This window comes from Echinops telfairi, unplaced genomic scaffold, assembly GCF_000313985.2.
Source record: "Echinops telfairi isolate 266 unplaced genomic scaffold, ASM31398v2 ScPeMD7_7458;HRSCAF=8496, whole genome shotgun sequence".
Taxonomy (NCBI): Eukaryota; Metazoa; Chordata; class Mammalia; order Afrosoricida; family Tenrecidae; genus Echinops; species Echinops telfairi.
Genome location: NW_022111358.1, coordinates 49,949,310 through 49,967,988, shown reverse-complemented (window position 1 = coordinate 49,967,988; position 18,679 = coordinate 49,949,310). Strand labels below are relative to the sequence as shown.

Genomic DNA, 18,679 nt, shown 5'->3' with positions numbered 1-18,679 from the left:
GATGTCCTACAGGCTGGCACGGGACAGCCAGGCAGGAGTCTACACTGATGAAGGTGCCGCTGACGTGTTCACCTGCATGTCCTTCTCAACACACGGCGAGTGACCAGATTAGAGGGAAAACAAGCACACCCCTCCAATGCGTGTCACTGTATCTAATCCAGCAGGTTTAATAAAGCAGGCTTAAGAAACAAACACAAGTCCCCACGTGAAACCCACGCGTTCATCACCTGATAGACACTTCCCAAGCATGCCTTGCACCCTGGGTCTGAGTGGGGCGGAGGCAGCAGAGACGGTCGGAAACTGAAACCGCTGCCACCCTTCAAGGCGAGCCACCGATCAGCACCAGGCACACGGGTGGGTGGCCCCTCATGGTGCCTCCTGCCCAGGTGACTTCTCCTGCACACCTGCCACACACAGGAACCTGACACAGCTGGCACAACGACAAATACATCCACAGGGAGGCAGGCACTGCCAACCTCATTGTGGGGCGCTGACATGCTCTGCCATGGTACACTGCCATGCTGACACACTAACACACTACATGGAGCAAACACGTTCTGTTGTGTGCTACCACACTGTGCCCACGTGTCAGAGCATGCTCTGCCACAGCAACGTGCTCTCACCGGCATGCAGCTCTGCAGGGCGCTGTGGTGCTGGCTCGGGGGAGATGGTGATAATCTGTCCAGAGTGAAGGCCTGTGTGGCTCCCAGGAAGGGGCCTTTTCCTCAGATCCCTCGGGGCACACACAGCACACACTTCACCAGTAACCCACAGGCTGCAAGGTAAGACTGCCTTGCAGTACCACGTAATGAAGGCCTGGCAATCACAGCCACGAAAATCCCACGGGCAGCTCTGCTCTGCAGCACCTGGGGCCCCTTGAGCACGAATCCTCTCACAGCAACCACAGGCGTGGTCTGTGGCTTTGATCCTTGGAATGTCCGTTACAGAAGAAGCCCACCCGTGGGAGCTTAGCTCGTGGAAGATGCTTCCATCTCAGAAAGATTCTTCAACCAATGACTATGTCATCCAACACAGACATCTCTTTCTTCATGCGATGAAGCTCAGGGACCCAAACTTATAAGAAAAGCTAGAGGCACCATTTGTCCCTGTGCGCTTTGCAGCAACTAGTGCATATGAATGGCACAGCCTGGAGAGCAGGGAGGCACAAGGACGCCCACCCACATGACCGAGTCGTGAGTGGTAGCACAGGCTGTGTTGGGGGGGCAGTGACTGCTGGGGCGCGGTCTGTTCCCCGTATCAGCGTACAAGAGTGCCGTCTCCTCTTGTTGGTGTTGCTTGATGAGAAACATCCTTTTGAGGTTTTATGTTTACGATGATGATGATGATCTACGTTGAGTTCTCTGTTTTGAGGATAGGTTTTCTCTACTGCAGGCTTGATTTCCTGGTGACTAAATTACTAGTGCTTAGGTCATGAACCAGGTCATTCCAGGGAGTCCAGTCTGCACAAAGAGCAGGCCACTCAAATTCACTTGAAAGTGGTAAGATGCCCACATTCTTAAACTCTTGGGATGCGGTCAGTTCTAAAGCAGACAGCGGGCCCAGGCTGAAGGACACCCCGCTGCTGCAGAAGGCCCCTTCTTCAGGTGCTGTGCAGAGTGCATGGACCCACGGGATGGGCCTTGTCTTTCCACTGGCCCTCTGGACTGGCTGGAGACTTCCACTCCTGTAGGGCAAGCTGACTCCTGAAGAACTCCTTCAGGAAAATGGGTGGACTATACAGACTCCCTGCAACTGAAGACACGTGTGTTCAAATTAAACCTGAAACACGGACAGCAACTGCTCAGAAGTATTTATTTTAGAATCATACTTGTCCGTATGAGAATAACCTAATTAAAGATTCCTGGTTTGCCCTTTAGCAGAATTATATTTTTGCTGCTGTACTGTTAGAATAATTTCTAATTGCCATCTTGAAATAAGAGATTGTGTATTTCAACAGGAAGGAAGGAAGGAAGGAAGGAAGGAAGGAAGGAAGGAAGGAAGGAAGGAAGGGAGGGAGGGAGGGAGGGAGGTGTGTTGGTCGTTGTGGGAGTAGCGCGTCTCCGGCTCAGTGAGACCAGACCCAGAGTGAGACCCTGGCATGAAGAACAGTCACCCAGGTGGGGATGGGGCGCCTAACTGGTGTCCGTGTTTTCTTCAGAACAGAAAAAATTCAAAAGTGAAACTGTGTATAAGGAAGCAATGACAGGAGAGGCTGGCCTGTGGGCAGGCCCAGGTCAGGGGACACGTGGGGGTGTGGGTCCTCGCAAACACGAGCCGTCCTGGACCCTGAGGGGTACGACGACTACCCAACAGGGTGCTCCCTGGGGTGGCTGGAGCAGCTAAGGCATGGGTTTGTGGAGCAGAGAAAGCCACACCCACCACGGCTGAGGACAGATAAGCAGGGCGCAGCATGGGCTTCACGCCAAGGGCAGGGGTCTCCCTCGTTACACGTTACACGGCACCTATGAATTCGGGGTCTGCCGGGGCCAGATGTCCTCAGAGCCCTGGCGCCCAGCCAGCTGCATATCCTCAGGCACTAGATTAACGTGAATCAGGCAGGAAACTGCCTGGGACGTGAGGGCAGCACCACACGTGAGCCATGGCCCACACGCTGGCGTCACTCTGCAGCTCCCGCTGGCCATCAGAGCTGACGCTGCTGCAGGGAGCTTAAGTCACCACGAGACTGGTGGCCCAGAGCCAAAGGAGAAGGCCTGCAGGCTCCCCTCCTGCAGTTGCAACTCTGCGCAGGGGCCCCACCCGTGCCGCCAACACCGGCCCTACCACCATTATAACAAAGACCTCGCCGGATGGAATACTTAAGAATCCAACTGACGGCATCTGTAGAAAGAGAAGATGGAGAGGCTCTCGATCACCAGTCAGAACAAGCAGGGGCCCATTACTTTCTCTGCGAAAGTTTAACGGGAAGCAGGAGAAGATGAGAACAAGTCCACAGTCTGAGTTCAGAGACCATCCCAGGAGCAGGTCTCACAGCGAAGCCCAGGCAAGGTGGGGCCAATGTCGCCAAGGACATCACCAACCTGAAGAAAGCAACGGTCACTGGGAAGACAGACAAGATGGAAAGGTGTCAGGACAGCGTGCTCTGGAACACGGAGAAGCTCGAGCCAACGGGAAGAAATGGTGGCGCGGAGGAGCTGGGGAAGACGTTTCAGAAGCCACTCGAGAGGACGGAGGAGGGGCTCTAATGAGATGTGCAAAGGCCCGAGTGAGAAAGCACGCTCCGCCTTTCGCAAGCTGAAAGAATCCAAGAAAAAATTAAATCTTCCAGCTGAATAATGAAAGCTTGTCCGGGCAAAACATGGAACGGCAGATGCAGAAAGCATCAAAAGACGGCGGAGGGAACACACAAGTCCCTGGACCGGAGATCTGGCACCCAGCTACATCAGGAGCTGCCGCAAGACCACCAACCAATGGGGCTGCACTAAGGGCAAGACAGCCACCATCCTCCTGAGCCGCACCAGCCATCTCCAGCCAGTGGTTTGGGCCTTTCTCTGAAGCCCCACCAGTGTGGCCATCTAACTGCAGGGCTGCCAGAACTGACAAACCGTTGGCGGCAAGGACAGCGAGACTGCACCTCACATGCTGCAGACACGTGGTCAGCCGCGGGTCAGCGAAAACCAGCAAGGGCCTGACAAGATGGCCTGAGGTTGTGGCTGCGACGATGGGCTTGGGCACAGGGACAGTGGTGAGGCCGGCGCAGGACCCGGCAGGCTTCCCTTCTGCCGTGCTCCGAGCCCCCTGGTCGGCACCTCACAGCCGCAGCAGCATCCCAGTGAATGCTGCCAGCAGTCGGAGGCACACGCAGGGCATGGCAGAGGGGACATCTGAGGGGCCCTGCCTGGCGGTGTTCCTGTTGCCACTTTCCCTCTTGGGTGGGCACCTCCCCCGGGAGCGAGCACACAGAGGCCCTGCTCTCTGGGCTTGGCTTTCTGCAGGCTCCCGTGGAAGGAAGCAGATCCGACAACCATTTTCACCTGCCTTTAAAAATAGAGCTCTAATCGCTCTTGCGCAGATGAGCAGCAGGAGAGGCCGCCTCGCCACCACAGGCCAGGAAAGCGCATGCTGCGTGTGATTCTCAAGTTAGGGTGATGAGTCCAGATGAACTCACACACAGAACGCGCCGTCCAGAGACGCCTAGTGAGCGGATGCATGTGGGGGAGGGGCAGGCGCATGCTGTCCTCTGGGCCAGGTGGCACGGGTGCTGTCAGGGCCACACAACTAGCTCTTCCGGAGGGGAAGCAAGGTCTCCTTGGGAGCGAGGGTGCAGCTACACGCCTGCGGAGAGCAGCCAGGTGCCTGGGGAGACTGCAGGGAGTGGAGTCAGCCCTCACGGCCAGGCCAGTAGGCACTGTCTACATGCATGCTTACTAGCAAAACCAAACCCACCCACTGCCATACCATTCTCCAAGCTCCCAGCGACCCCCCACAACGCAGAGACCTGGCCCCCGGGGTGTCCAAGACTGTCGAGCTGATGGAACTAAACTGCCACATTGTCGCCTGGCTTCCCGGCCGTCCCAGTCCTGCCTGTGCGATAACACCAGAGCCGTCAAACCCTTACCGACAGATTGAGAAACAAAGGGAAACTGATGTAGATGCCGATTCAGAACTGTTCCTGGTGTCTGGGCCATACTGAAAGGGACAGCCAGGCCTGCCTGGCGGCCCCTAACCTCCAGCACACCAGCAGTAAGGGTGCTGCCCAGCCAGCTGTCATGTCCCTCCCCAGGCTGGCCTCAGCCGCCCCTTCACTTCTCCAGCGGGCTCCAGAGTTCTCAGGCCATCTTTCTCTAAGGTGTCTGTCCTGGGAACAACGTCTGTCTGTCGGGGAGCTAATCCCATATGAGAACTCTGTGGACACGGGGTTTTCCAAGGGGCCACGGGGTGGCAGGGGGCAGGGTCTGGGCTGGGTGGCAGTCTGACGTCAAGGAGCATGCGCAAGAGGACAGGGTCACGGAACGGATTACAAGGATCTTTATAACCTCCTTCCTGGGGGATAGACAACAGAAAAGTGGGTGAAGAGAGATGTCAGTGTAAGATATGACAAAATAATAATTTATCAAGGGTTCATGAGGGAGGGGGAGCAAGGGGAAAAATTGAGGAGCTGATACCAAGGGTTCAAGTAGAAAGCAAATGTCTTAAGAATGATGAGGGCAACAAATGTACAAATGTGCTTGACACAATGGATGTACGTATTGTGATAAGAGTTGTATGAGCCCCCAATAAAATGATTAAAAAAAAAAAAGGACCGGGTCACACCCACACACAGACTCAGCGTCTGCTTCCAGAGTGTTGACCCCGGAAACACTATACCCAAGGAGTCCCAGAGAGCCATCGGAGAAAGCCCTATAAACACAAAGATCTGGGGGGCTCGACCGACAGTGCTGCCAATACCGCGGGTGCAGAGAAGCAAGGCCTGTCTCAGAACAAGTACAGCCAGAATGCTCCTTAGAGGCAAGGACTTGGGACTTTGTCTTACATATTTTGGAGATTCTGTCAGGAGACCAGTCCCTAGGGAATGGCATCGCGGTTAGAGAAAGTAGAGGGGCAGAAACAAAGAGCAGGGCCCACGACACGATGGCCTGACCTGTGGGTGCAGTGCTGGGCACAGGCCCAGGTGGGTTTTCTGATGCACATGGGTCACTAAGGGTTGGAGCTGACTCGGGGGCCCCTCAGAACAACAAGCAGCACAAGGGGGCATTGCTTCCCAGGGGTAGGACGCAGTTAGAGCTGGGGTCTGCCCCCTCACCCCTCACTGGCCTAGATAAGGAGAAAGCCTTAGGCAGTGCTGGCTGGTGGGGCGGGAGTCCCCTGGCTGGGCTGGGGGACTGGGTGAAGCCCAGCAGCTGAAGGAGTGCTCCACCACCAGTAGCACCAAGCCCAGGAAAGCCCACCAGCCTTGCCAGTGGCAGGGTGCCGCCCGCAGGATGGCTGTGTGTGAGCATGTCCCGGGGCCATGGCCCAGCTTTGGCTGGTGCACAGAGGTATGGGCAGGCCATGTCAGGCCAGAGCAGGCTGCACAGCCGGGTTCAGACCTGGACCAAAGTCCAGGGAGGAATGCCTGCATCCTCACACCCCCACAGGACACGCTGCCCAGATGCCAGCCCTGGTGAGAGGCCTTGGGCAGCTCAGCCGGCAGCGCTGGGCTGGTAGCAGAGGGTCTATGGTCACAGTGTAGCTCTGATGACAAATCCAGGGATGCGCTAACACCCAGGGCAGTAAGGAGCATGGGCATTGCTTGTCCCCAAGCTTGGCAGTGGGGATGGCGGCCTTTAAGCATTCTGTCACCATCTATTCTGATACCACCACTCCCCCCAGTCACCGGCAGGGGCATTGTTGCCTAGGCTCCACCAGCTCCTCTGTATCTGACTGTTTTAGGAGGGAGGCTATCCATCCAGCTGCTGGTCCCTGTACATCCCCACCTCCAAACGACCAGAACCTCCTCCTCTGCGGCAGATACCTAGCCGCCGTTCACACACACCCTTGGGATACACAGGCCCTCCTGCCACCCCCAGGCATTACATACTGAGTGGCCTCCTCAAGGTGCCTGCTGCACACCTGTCTGAGGTGGCTCCCTCAGGGGTCCTCTCCGTTGGTGGACATGGCCAGGAGAGCCCACAGGAAGCCACTGACCTCAACAGGAGTCTGAAACCAAAAGGCCACTCCCCCTTTAAGAAAAGCTCACTATAAAAAATACTTCTTCTTAAAGGTAGAAGCCTATTTTCAAATGGCTGAACTGGCCACTATTTGAGCCCTGGTGGTGCTGGTGTGGCATGGTCTGCTACCAAACGGCAGTCCAAACCCACCGGAGGCTCTCTGGGACAAAGCTGAGGAGGGCTGCTTCGGTCCAGGTCGGCAGGCGTGGAGCTCCAGGGCGGCTCATGCCGTGGCACAGGGCGCTGGTGTGGGGTCAACTCGGTGCCGGTGGGCTTTTGGAGTCTTGTCATAATGATTTGCTAAATTTTTATCGTTACCGGGTACATTGAACACCAGGCCACCCTTCTAGGAAGGGCCCTTGTGCGTCCTGGATACAGGGCTTCCTTGGCCGGGGCTCATTCTCTCCATTGTTTATTTTAAGTGTCTGTTAAAAAGCAAACATTTTTAATCGTCAGGAAATCACACATTTCTTTTTTTTATGCTTTGCACTTTTGTGGCGGGTCTAAGAAATCTTTACCTCTCTCAAAATGATGATTTTCTGTTCTCTTCTAGAATGTTCCTAGTTTGACCGTTGACAAGCCAGTAACACAGAAGTTATTCTTTCATTCTGTGGGGTGTAAGATGAGAGCTGAGGTGACGTTTCCTCTGGTCTGTAACAGAGACCAAGCACAAATTGTCGGAAAGATACTTTCCCCCATGAATTACCTTGGCGCCTTTGTCCCAAACAGCTGGTGACAGACGCGTGCAAGTATTTATTTCTAGACTGTTCCCTGACCTGTGTCAATTCTGCCCAAACCATACTGCTCTCGGTTCTTACAGCTGTGCACTAAGTCTTGGAATGAACAGGATGGACTCTTTTGCAAAATTCTTGCAGCTATTCTGAAACCTTCCTATTTTAAGGTAAATTCTAAAATCAACTTGTCAACTTTCTTTAAAAGGAGGTTGTGACAGGCTTGTGGACGATAGTGAAACTGGATCAAACAGGACAGAAGTGACTTCTCCCCCGACTGCCGGCATCTGCTCATTTGTGCGCAGCACAGGGCTCCGCTCTCCCGGGTCTGCAGCCTCTGTGCCCAGCAGAGCATTCTGGAGCTTTTCACCAACTACTCCAGGGGCTGGCTGCCACAGTAAATACTTATTCTTGCTTTTTCATTTTCATGTTTGTTACAAGTACACAGAAATGCAGCAAATGGAAAGGGGTTAGGGCACTTGGGCCCACTGGAAACTTTTCCAAACCCAACGAGTGGTACCAAAGTCCTTTCTACAGAGACTGTGTCCACCCACAGCTGCGCTGCCTGGGGCAGTGGCTCTGCATTGGGCTGCTAATGACAAGGTTGGCAGTTAGAAACCACTGTGCTGTGCAGGGTGAAACGAGGGTTTCTGCGCCCGTAGAGTCCCAGTCTTGGACACCGCCAAGGGCACTTCCACCCTGTCCCGGGGAGGGGCCTTGAGTGTCGGCATCGACCGGGGTCAGAGGAGTCTGACTTTGGGGCTGTCTTCTTTGGCGACCTGCATGCCTGTATTTTCACATAGCCTGACTGTGCTCACCGCCATTGCCAGCACAGCACTAATGGGAATGGGCAGACTGGACAGCCTTGCCTGGTTCAAATCTGCTGGGAAAATTCTCAGCAGTCCACCATCAGCATCACGCGGCAGCTGAGGGAGCCAGCCAGCCTGTGCCCCTCCGGGCGGCCGTGCACAACAGAAGGGAACGCTAGCCTCACACTGCTCTTGTGCGTGAGCACTGCTGCAGCCACCGGGTTACCATGCTGTCAGCTTAGACTACAGATGCAGTTCCAGGAGCTGAGAACGCTCCCTTGTACTGCTAATTTGCCGAATGAGGTTGTGGTCAATGTGTGTGCAATCTGTCAAGTGCTTTTTTGTATTTATGGAGACAATAGACTGCAGTTTCTCCTTTATTCTGTTAAAACAAATTGTGCTTATGTTTTCAAGTTGTAAGCAAACCTTGGCTTTCTGAGGAAAACTTCGCTCGACGACGCGTCAATGTGTTGTTGGGTTTCATCTGATAAATTCTTGGTTAAGCGTCTGTTCATGAAGGAGATGGCTTGCAGGGCTCGTGTTGTTGTTTCTCTTGCAGTATTCTTGTCTGATTTTAATTTTCAATATTGCTAAATTTGTAGAAAGAGGTAAAGAATGTTTCCTGCTCCTCTATTTTCAGAAAGTTTGTGTATCAGCGTATTGCTCTGCAAAGGCTCTCCTCAGACAACACGGGTACAGACGCCTGGACAGGGCAGTTCCCTGTGAGGCGCCCGGTCAGGGAGTCAGCTTCTTTGTCATCCCGCTCTTCGGTCAGTTTTGGTCATTTGCGTCTGTCATGGAATTCAGTCGTGTCACCTAAGATGTTCACTTCACTGACTTGCCCTTTCATCTGTAGGAGCTGCAGAGGTGCTCCTGGTGACTGGCACCTTCTCCTGGTTTCTCATAATCATTCTAGCTAGCGCTTCAACATGTTACTCAACTTTCAAAAACTAGCACCTAGTTTCACCGACTTTCTAACTTTGTTGGTCTATTTCCTATTTTGTTTATTTCTGCTCCTATATGAATGGTTTCTTTCTTTCACTTTGGGTTTAATGTGCTTTTCTTTTTCCTGTCTTAAAGAGAAAGCTTTAGATGGATCAAATAAAGTAGTTATATCCCTCTCCATCCCCCCCACCCCGCGGACTCAACTTAAGGTATTTGGATTCTTTGAGAGGGGCTGAGGATACAGCAAAAGGATAATAAAAGCTATATTTAAAACAAATCTTATTTTAAAAACAAAGCCAAGAATCTAAAAAAAACCTGCTTAAATCATAAACTATGATTTTTCCAATTAGATCTTTAAACAACATTTTTATTTTGAAACACGTCATTATTGACATCTCTGTAGTTCAGGAGCCCTGGTGGTGTAGTGGGTTAGCACTGAGCTGCGACCCACGAGGCTAGTGGTCTGGCCACTAGCTTCCCCACAGGAGAGGTATGTGCTGTGTGCTCCCATGAAGATGTGCAGCCTCGGGGACCCAAGGGGCGGTTCCACTCTGTCCATTAGGGTCGCTGTGAGGACAGACTAGATGGCAATGAGGGTTTCTCCTTCTTTTTTCAGTTTGTCTAGTTCAGTAATTTAGCTGTTGCTCACACTTTTGCCACAATTCCTACGGAAAAATCAGGTTGTTTCTGACCGTTAGTAATCCCACAGAGCAGTGCCCTGTCTCTCAGTGGGCCTTGGCAAGGGTTTCTGCATGCTTCTAAGAAATAACAGCGCTGCCAACGGTGCAGTGTTGACTCTATGATGGTCCTGCACCGCAGACATGCCACACAGCTGCCCGATGGCTCCTGAGGGAGGGCCCGCACGCAGCTGGGTGACGCAGTCTGTGTGTGACAGTCCTGCGCTCACACTTCCCATCCTGCAGCAGTGCCAGGGAGAGGAATGGTGCTTGTGGAGCGCTCAGAGACAGCATCCCCCGTAAGCCAGGCCTCGGGGTGAACGCACGTTCACCTTGGCCCCACCACGCCGGCATGGTGGAGAAGGACACCAGGGAGCAAGGAAAGCGGTGCTGGGAAAGCGCGAGATCACAGCCATCGAGCGGTGATCTCCGAGTACCAGAGTACCAGGTGTGACCCAGCCCTGCCGTGGACCACATCGACCCTGTAGAGCTCAGGAGGCCTGCCCACAGGGTGTCCTGGGATCCGGCATTAAGGGAGCAGCTTGTGGCCTCGAACTACTGACCACTCAGGAAGCAGCCCTGTGCTTTCACCATGGCATCATCAGGGCGCCTAAGCAGTTCCCATACAAGTTCAATCTCTCCTCCTACAACAGAGCGAGCGGCGTCCACGTTCACAGCTTGCTGCAGTGTTAGTGACAGTGGGATAGGCTGCGCCCCCGGCTGGTAGTGAGCAAGTCCCCGGTTTCCAGTTTGGTGGGGGGCTGGTGAAGCTTGGTGGAGGATTAGTGATGGACCCCAACTCCCAGCCTGGTGGAGACCTAGAGGAGCTCATTAGCTTGGCAGTCAGAGCAGCTCCTGGCAGACATGGTGCTCATTATGATCACCACAATTTACGATGATTTAAACCAAATCCGAGGGGCTTCAAAAAGTTTGTGTGAAAATCCTATCATCTTTTCGCCCATTTCCCACTCTCTGAGGCCCTCTCATATTTACGAGGGGAAGTTGCTGGACCAGTAACGAACCACCTTCCTGCAGCAGGGTGGACAGACGCCTGTGCGACAGACCAGACCAGACCCTGGCAGGGGCAGGGTGAATCGTGGGGTGAGGTGGGGTGGGCACGGGCACAGGAAGAGCGTGGGGTGGGCGGGCTTTTGGAGGGGGAGTGGAGACGAGAGTACAGTTCAAGCTGGCTGGGTGTGTGTATGGGGCGGGGTTGACATGTGGGGAGACGCTGGAGAAACACATGGGCACCCCGCCCCACGAGCAGGAAGGGCGGCCCCCATCGTGTTTCCTTCTCTCACAGCCTTTTGGTTGCTGCTGTTGCCCCTGGCTCTGCGAGCGGAACACTTGGCTGTTCTTGTATTTTTCAATCTGTTCCCTGACTAACTGCATTAAATCCTAAACTGGGGCTGGAAGACGTGTGTCAGACGATCTGTGGTTGGGTCTGGCTTCTGTCATACAAGGCTTCTCCGGGAAGAGTACGACTTCCAGCTGCTGGACTTCTTTCCGGGGGATCAGCACTTCACAGGACAGTAGCCGTGCCCCCTTTTCCTTCCCCATGCAAGAGTCAGTCTTGGTGAGCTCACCCTCTGCCCCAGGCCCGGCCCTCCACACTCCACCTCCCTCAGCCACCCTGAAAGCTTCACTATGGAGCCCCACTGGACAGCAGGAGCAGTGGCAAGGTCGGCAGTTCACACTGCCGGCCTATGCGCAGCTCCTCTCTGCCTGGGGAGAATGACCCCACCATCCTGCTGGCGGGCAGTCTCATGAGCTCGCTCATTTATCCTCTCCCATTCTCGCTCTCATCTGCTGGGGGCTCGGTGTCTCCCAGCATCACTGCTGTCTCTGTCCTTTCGGGGCCAGGCTGCCAGGTGGGATGGAGCCAGTGCCTCCACAGCGCCCACTCGGCTTGACACTTCATGCCATCTCCTTTGCCACCGTACTAGGATTGCCACTGCAGTGCTCTGCACATCCTGACACGCCAACCTCCTGCACGCTTTGTTTCCATCTGAGTCCCACGGGAAGAAACTGCCGCACCCAACACGAGTCACCGTCCGGTCAGCGCAACTTCAGCTTACTTCTGCCAACTTATGAACCTTTTCTTCTCCACCGTTTCCTTTTAGGGAGAGGAAGACCAACCCCTTCCTGGTGGGACACGTGCCGTCCGTCCTCACGACTCTCAGGGCTGGAGGGCTCACACTTGCCATTCTCCCCTCTTCACCCCGCTCTTCTCTCCCCCTCTTCCTCCCTCCCCTTCGGTGAGAAGTCCTCACGTTGCTTCCAGCTCTGTGGGTCCCAGGCAGTACCAGAAGGCCGCTGTTTAGCCCAGCTCTGGAATCCTTTATTGTACAGCTAGTCTTTGTCTTAGCTGCCTCCCTAGGGGCTCTGCTATTGCTCTGAGCACACCTGTGGGCCTCCCTCAGATCCCAATCTGCCTGGTGTGGTACCCCAGACAGAGGTGGTGCTGCTGCCCACTTGCCTCCCTCTCTTCCCATAGCAGCACAGGGCAGGGGAGGGCCGGCTCCTAGACAGAGGCCCACTATCCTCACCTGCTCCCTCCCCAGTGGGGAGCAGGGCTTCTGACAGTCTGCTTCAGTTGCTGTGGGGTCCATCAACTTTGCTGTCTCCTGGTGGTACCCCAAGGACAGCAGTGTGCAGGAGGGAGCCTCCGCCCTGGCTCTGCACAGGCATGTGCTTTGTTAGTGTGAAGCAGACTCTGTGAGCCCCGGCCTGGTCGGAGAGCTCCGTGGCAGTGTGACCGTCATCAAGGGGTCACTCTGCTGCCCGGACTCTCTAGAGTACTGAAGCAAGGACGGGGCTCTGAGGACTCAGGTGCAGCTGACCCAAGCCACGGTCTTTGCAATCCCCTCACCTGCACGCCAGAGTTGGGAAGGGAGCGGGGAAGGCTGAAGACAAACCCACGCATTTGAATTATGGGGCGGGCAAAAACATGGGGCTATCTGTCTTGGATGCTCCTTAGAGGCAAGGATGGCAAGACTTTGTCTCACGTACTTTCGACACGTTGTCAGAGTAGAGTGGCCCACGGAAAAGACGACGTCAAGCTTGTTAAAACAGAGGAGCAGCAAAAGGAGGAAGAACCTGGACGAGACGGGCTGGCAGGTGGCTACAACAATGGGCTCAGTCACAACAGGAACCGTGAGACGGCCCAGGGCCAGACGGTGCTCCCTTCTGTGCACATCAGGGTGCCGGCACCTGACGACAGGGTTACACAAGAGGCCCAAGTAGGAAACCACCATTCAGCAGATCGCCAGCCACGCCTTACGGACGGACGGACAGACAAGCGGCAGCCAGCTCTCCTTGGATGGCGAGACTCAGGTGGTTCCTCACCAAGGACGGACGCTGCATTTTTAAGGGAAACAGCTCTCTTCCTAAGTGAGCGGGGCAAGAGCCCGCAGATGCTGCCCCTCGCCACCGACAAGCCGGGCTCTGCCGCCCGGACGTCACAAAGGAGGCACGCAGCGCTGGGTCCTTCTTCCCGACCCACGGGCCACTCATTCTGAGCCTCGGCTGGGGCAGAAAGTGCTTTACTGTAAGAGATGCCCCTCCCGGGTGAGGCCTGCCTGGAGCTGCAAGGTACTGATTTCAGAGTCCATCGGAGGGTACTGCATGAGTGTGATTTGCTCCGCAGCTCCTCCTATGAATGCTTAGTTTCGAGCAATGTGATTACAGCCTCCCTCCTGAAAGGACCCAGCTGCTGCCCAGGCAGCCACCACCCCGCCCAGCCTCCCTCTCCAGCCCTCCTGTTTCGTAGCTCCCATTCCCGCTCTCCGTCCCGTCTGGCTGCCCCCGTGCTGGTTCCTCAGGGACCTTCCTGCTCGGGTTGCCAGGCCCAGCTGTTCCTCTGCTGCAGGTGCCACCCGCAGTGCCCAACATGGCTCTGCCCAGCTCAGGGACATGCCTCCCCCCCTCTCCTTGCCTATAAAAGCTTGCACTCAGTGGGCGGGTGGTGGGGCGCGCTGTGTAGTTGGGAGGAGGAGGAAGGTGGAGGGAGCCCGGGCTTCACCTTATTTCTGTCAGCCAGATGAGCCGGAGGAGGGCAAACTGAGGGGGAGAGGGGTGAGGGGTGGTCTTGGGGGAGTGGTTTGATGGAAGTGGTTGGTCTGGGGAGTGGGGCAGGTGAATCCAGCCTCCTTCCTGCAGCAGGAGGGCCAGGCTAGGGGTGGGGCTCAGTGGTGGGATGGACACTTCAACTTTCACTTGGGAGACCTGGCTTCAGTTCCTGGCCAGCACACCTCACCACAGCCCCTCAGAGTACAGCGTCCCCAGCCCTCCCACCCCCAGCGTCCTGGGAGACCAGCGTCCAGCTGAACGAGTCTTCCAGACCCAAGCAGACTAGGCACAAAATCCTGGAAATCCACTTCAGAAAATAGACAGTGAAGTCCCTGGGGCCACACGTCCACAGGGTCTGCATTCCCGTGAGCTGGCCACAGGAGCAGAAGCAGCAGCTCCCACCTCCCACAACCCCGGCCTGCGCAGCAAGCCCTCCCCGAGCCCATCCCTTAGTCACAGTCCTCCTGGTCTAGCTGTCCACCTGCGGGTCCTGGGGGTGGGGCAGGAGCCTGGCCCCTGCACCAACTCAGTAAAACCCCAGGTTTGGGCCTGCTCTCGGGGGCAGTATGGCCCTCATGGAACTGACCCCTGGGCTATGGGAATCCCATGGCGGGGGCTGGGGCTGCCTCTGGTGCTGAGGTGGGCTAGTGGGTGGGGCTTGAGTGAATCTCAAACATAAGCACATGAGAACACCCAGCCAGCCAGCAGCACAGAGCCGGGACGTGGCAACACAATGGATGCCAGCCACAGGGACGCAGGGAAGGGACCTTCCTCCAGAGCCAAGGGCACCTGTTTTTCAACTTGTGGGCCCCAACACTGAGAGAACCACCCCCCTCCACCCCCCCGTGGCTTTTCTGCTCCAGCAGCACCAGAGCCCAGAGCCCAGGAAGAAAGAGCTCCCCCACTCCCACCCATCCCCCAACGACATCAGCCTCACTGTCTGTCCCTCTGTCTGGAGCTGCCATTGCAGCTGTTGCATCTCACAGAGAGCTAGGCTCACAGCACCCACAGGTGTCCACTTTTTGAAATAGACTTCCAGGCTTTCCCCGGCAGTGCTGTTGAAGGGAGAGTTCTGCTCCACCCCAAATGAGCAGACATGGAAGCTGCCCACTGCACCCACACTGACCACCACGGTGGAACTAGCTGCTAGCTCTGAGTGAGACCCCATGGGTGCCACCTGCTGAGGGGACACGCGCAGGCGACTCACCAGCGCAGGGCAATCTTGATGGGGGTGGTGAGGCAGGACGTGAAGAGGTCGGCGGGCAAGTCGGGGATCATGGGCAGCAGCTCGCTGGCTTCACAGGCGGCCAGCTGGATGCAGTTCTTCATTGATGGTGGCAAGGGCATCTGGGCTAGCGGGTGGTTCGGGTTAATGGCGGCGACCTGTGAGGAGAATATTTTGGAAGAGGCGTGTGACCCCCGGGTCTCACACCTCTAAGAGCAGGGTGCACAGGTGGCTGCAGGAAGGAGGCCGGCCACACCCAGTCATGAAGAGCCACACTCGGCCCTAAATTGAGGGGAGCCAGCAGTGCGTGATAAAACACCACAACGTGAACTTACCCCAGCACTCTGGTGTGGGTGTCCCCGTGGCTCCCCCCCCCCCCACACACACACACCGCACCCGTTCTCTGTGCCCATTCACTGGGGCCTGTGCACACCCTGCCCTGCCGTTCCTAGAGGAACTGCTGTGCTAGCGACGAGGGGCCAGCCAACTGCATGGAGGGAGGTATAGCCAGCCTGAGGCACACCAGACCACTGGAGGGACACACAGGATGCCGGTGTGTTGAAAACCACCAACCCACGAGCCCCAGCTCCTGCAGCACCTCCTGTCACCGTAACAGCCACTGTCCAAAAGTCAGGGGCGGGGAAGCACTCTGGGGCACGGAGAGCCCATGGATGGAGCAGAGCTGCTGCAGGGTTCTCGGGGGATCACCAGGCCTTTCTTCAGAGGCACCTGGTCCTACCAGGGAACATGCATGCAGAGCAGCAGCATGGGAAGAGGTGGGAGCACACAACCCTCGGGGCCACACCACAGGCCCTGAGGGTGGATTTGGACTCAGGGTGACCCTATGTAGGGTCTCTGAGACTGAGGCTCTACGGAGCAGGCAGCCTCAGCTTTCACCAGAGGAGCAGCTGGTGGGTCTAAACTTCAGTCTTGTAGCTCGTTGGCCAGCATCTGACCTGCAGTATTGCCCTGAATCCTGGCGGCGGCATCTAGCCTCCAGAGAACAGATACGCTGAGATGTGCAAAGAACACTGTCACACCAGTGCAGTGCCCCACTGTAGGCACCACCACGGTCAGGGAGCACCTGCATGTCCTCTCTGGCCTGCAGAGGACTTCTGATTGAAATGATTCCTGGGATGGGTAGGGCCACGGGGAAGGGCTACCCTGGGGACACTCACTCTGTGATGGTGGGCACCAAGGAGGTGCCGCTCCTTACCACCACTATCCCTGAGGGCAGTGCAGCCAGCAAGGCAGGCTCCTTCTCCTGTGGCCCTTTCTCATCGGCTAGTTTTCAGAAGTAGATGGGCAGGTCTTTCTTCCTACTCTCACCCCTCCTCTCTGCCACTCACGGGAGTGAAGCGCCAAGTTCCATGGTGGAGGAGGAGAGGTCCTACAGGCGGGACTGTCCAGTTGGGGCTGATGATGGCCGAGTGCTGCTCCACAGCCCCTGCTCGTCTCGGCCCCTGAACCCACACCTGAGAGCTCCAGGGAGCCCTGCCTCCGCCACACCCCGGCCGTGGGCATGTCGTCCCACGATGGCTTGAAGGGTGCTGTGAGGCTGGCAGCCAGGCCAGGCGGCGACGGCCTCAGATCCCAGTAGAGTCACCCCTGGTGGACAGTTCCCAGTGAGGCTTCCAGAGACAAACAGCTGAAAATCAGGCAATGAACAGGGCTCACAGAGCACATCAGAGGGATCCACCACCAGAAGGGAACACTGAGCGGGGTTGGGGCAGCGAGGGCGAGGAGACTCAGGAAGGTGGCAGGCACGGCAGCTCCAGCGCTAGGACTGAAAATGCTGGTGAGTGACAGCGAGGCCATCTCCAGGCTGGCAGTGCTGTGCTCTGCTGTGTGCAGGGCCCTGTGAGCCATCTGGGTGGCAGCCACCTGCCACTGCTCGGCAGACATGCGGGGCTGTGTCATGCGTACTGTGCGGCACAGCAGGGCGTCCGTCAGGCTGCTAACCAAAAGGTCGGCAGCTGGAATCCACTGGCTGCTCCTGGGACACGGATGAGGCGCCCTGCTCCAGAGATTTACAGCCTTGGGGACGCGAGGAGCTGGCTCTGGGCTGCCCTGGGTCCTCCTGTGAGTGAGGGTCGATTTGGTGGCGGCACATTTGGTTTGGGATGTGGTAACACAGTTATAATTAGTACTGATCTTATGCTAAGGCCTTGCTTTACGGTTTCAAAGGGTGTTGATGTTTATGAACGAGCCATTGTGCTCCAGCACAGCAGACAGGGGAACAGCCACTTCTCCGTAGTTGTCAGGGGCCTGCCTCTGTTCTGCTCACAGCCAGCCCTGCACTGTCCTCACAAGCACTACCACAGTGAAGCCCACCGTGACAGGCACTGGGCCATCCATCCACAAGCCTTTCTTCTTTGCACCCACCCTCCACTTGACCAAGCTGTCCCTTCTCCAGGACTGGTCCCCCTGACCACGGGGCTGACGTACACGAGGGCAAGTCTTAGCACCCTCCACGCTAAGGATGGATGCCCTCCTTCCCCTGGCCATCCACAGTGTATCCAGTATTCGTTGCCGACACGGTAAGACAAAGGCATCCATCCATTCCTCCTTGGTCTTCCTTCCTCGTGGTCCAGTTTCTGTGTGCATACAAGGTTAGGGTCGGGTACACCGCAATCCTCCAAGTGCCATTTCTGCCTTTGAGCACGGTAAAGACATCTCATGCAGCAGAGTTGCCAAGCACGATGTATCGTTTGATTTCTTGACTGCTGCTTAATAATAAATGAAATTTAAACTCTCGAATGGAAACAGGCACATCCAGGGGAAAGGAAGGAGATAACGTTGCCTCTCCATCTTCCCCCTGCGCTGCCTGAGTCCGAGTTGTGTCAGCAGAGTGAGTCACACCCAGGAAGTGAGTTTCTCTGCTGGCTGGTGGCACTATCCTGCCCGGGATCCTCTGGCCTGAGTCAGGTAGGAAGCCCAACACAGTACCCCAGTGCCCTGTGGGGGCCGGGTGGCCAGGTGGGGATGGAGGCAGGCTGCGGTGGGCTTTCTACACCAGCCTCCACACTCCTGCTTCCATCTCGCCAGAGCGAGCACCAACAGCTGGCCTTGCCTCACACGCCGCACTGCTCCAAGGCCCTGAAACATAACCATGTTCAGAGGCAGATTTTCCAGCCAGGGCCAGTCTCAGGACACAGGGCTGTCGCAAGGAGGGATGGCCTGTCCATCAGCAGTCTCCACTCACCCAGCCCAGGGACAACCAGTGAAGTGGCAATGTCTTTATCTGAAATGTAACCACCGTAATTCAAAACTGGCATGAAAGAAACCAGGTACCTCTCAAGGCCCATCCGGAAGCCATCTGTAGGAAGCAGCCCAGCCCCAGCCTCCCCACCACAGCCCAGGCCGGGTCCTCAAACCAGGAGCCTCTGTTTAAAGACACCCAGCCGATGGGGCCCAAGGAGGCAGCCCGGGAATCTGCAAAGTATCCGTTAACTGCTTCCCCTGGTGTTTCCTTGCGTTTGCCTGAGAACAGCCTGCTTGTGAGGCCATCACCCAGGGACCAGAGGGCGCCCCTCCTTGGGTTGGGCCTGAG

The 18,679-nt window shown here is 56.2% G+C and overlaps 1 protein-coding gene across 1 annotated transcript in view; it reads right to left on the bottom strand.

Annotated features, from left to right (window-relative positions):
- RPTOR (regulatory associated protein of MTOR complex 1) overlaps positions 1 to 18,679 on the bottom strand; it is a 238,846-nt gene that overhangs the window by 67,739 nt on the left and 152,428 nt on the right. Inside the window, exon 6 of the mRNA XM_004709106.2 lies at positions 15,109 to 15,284. Within this exon, the coding sequence (XP_004709163.2) occupies positions 15,109 to 15,284 (176 nt within the window). The remainder of the gene's footprint in view (positions 1 to 15,108; positions 15,285 to 18,679) is intronic.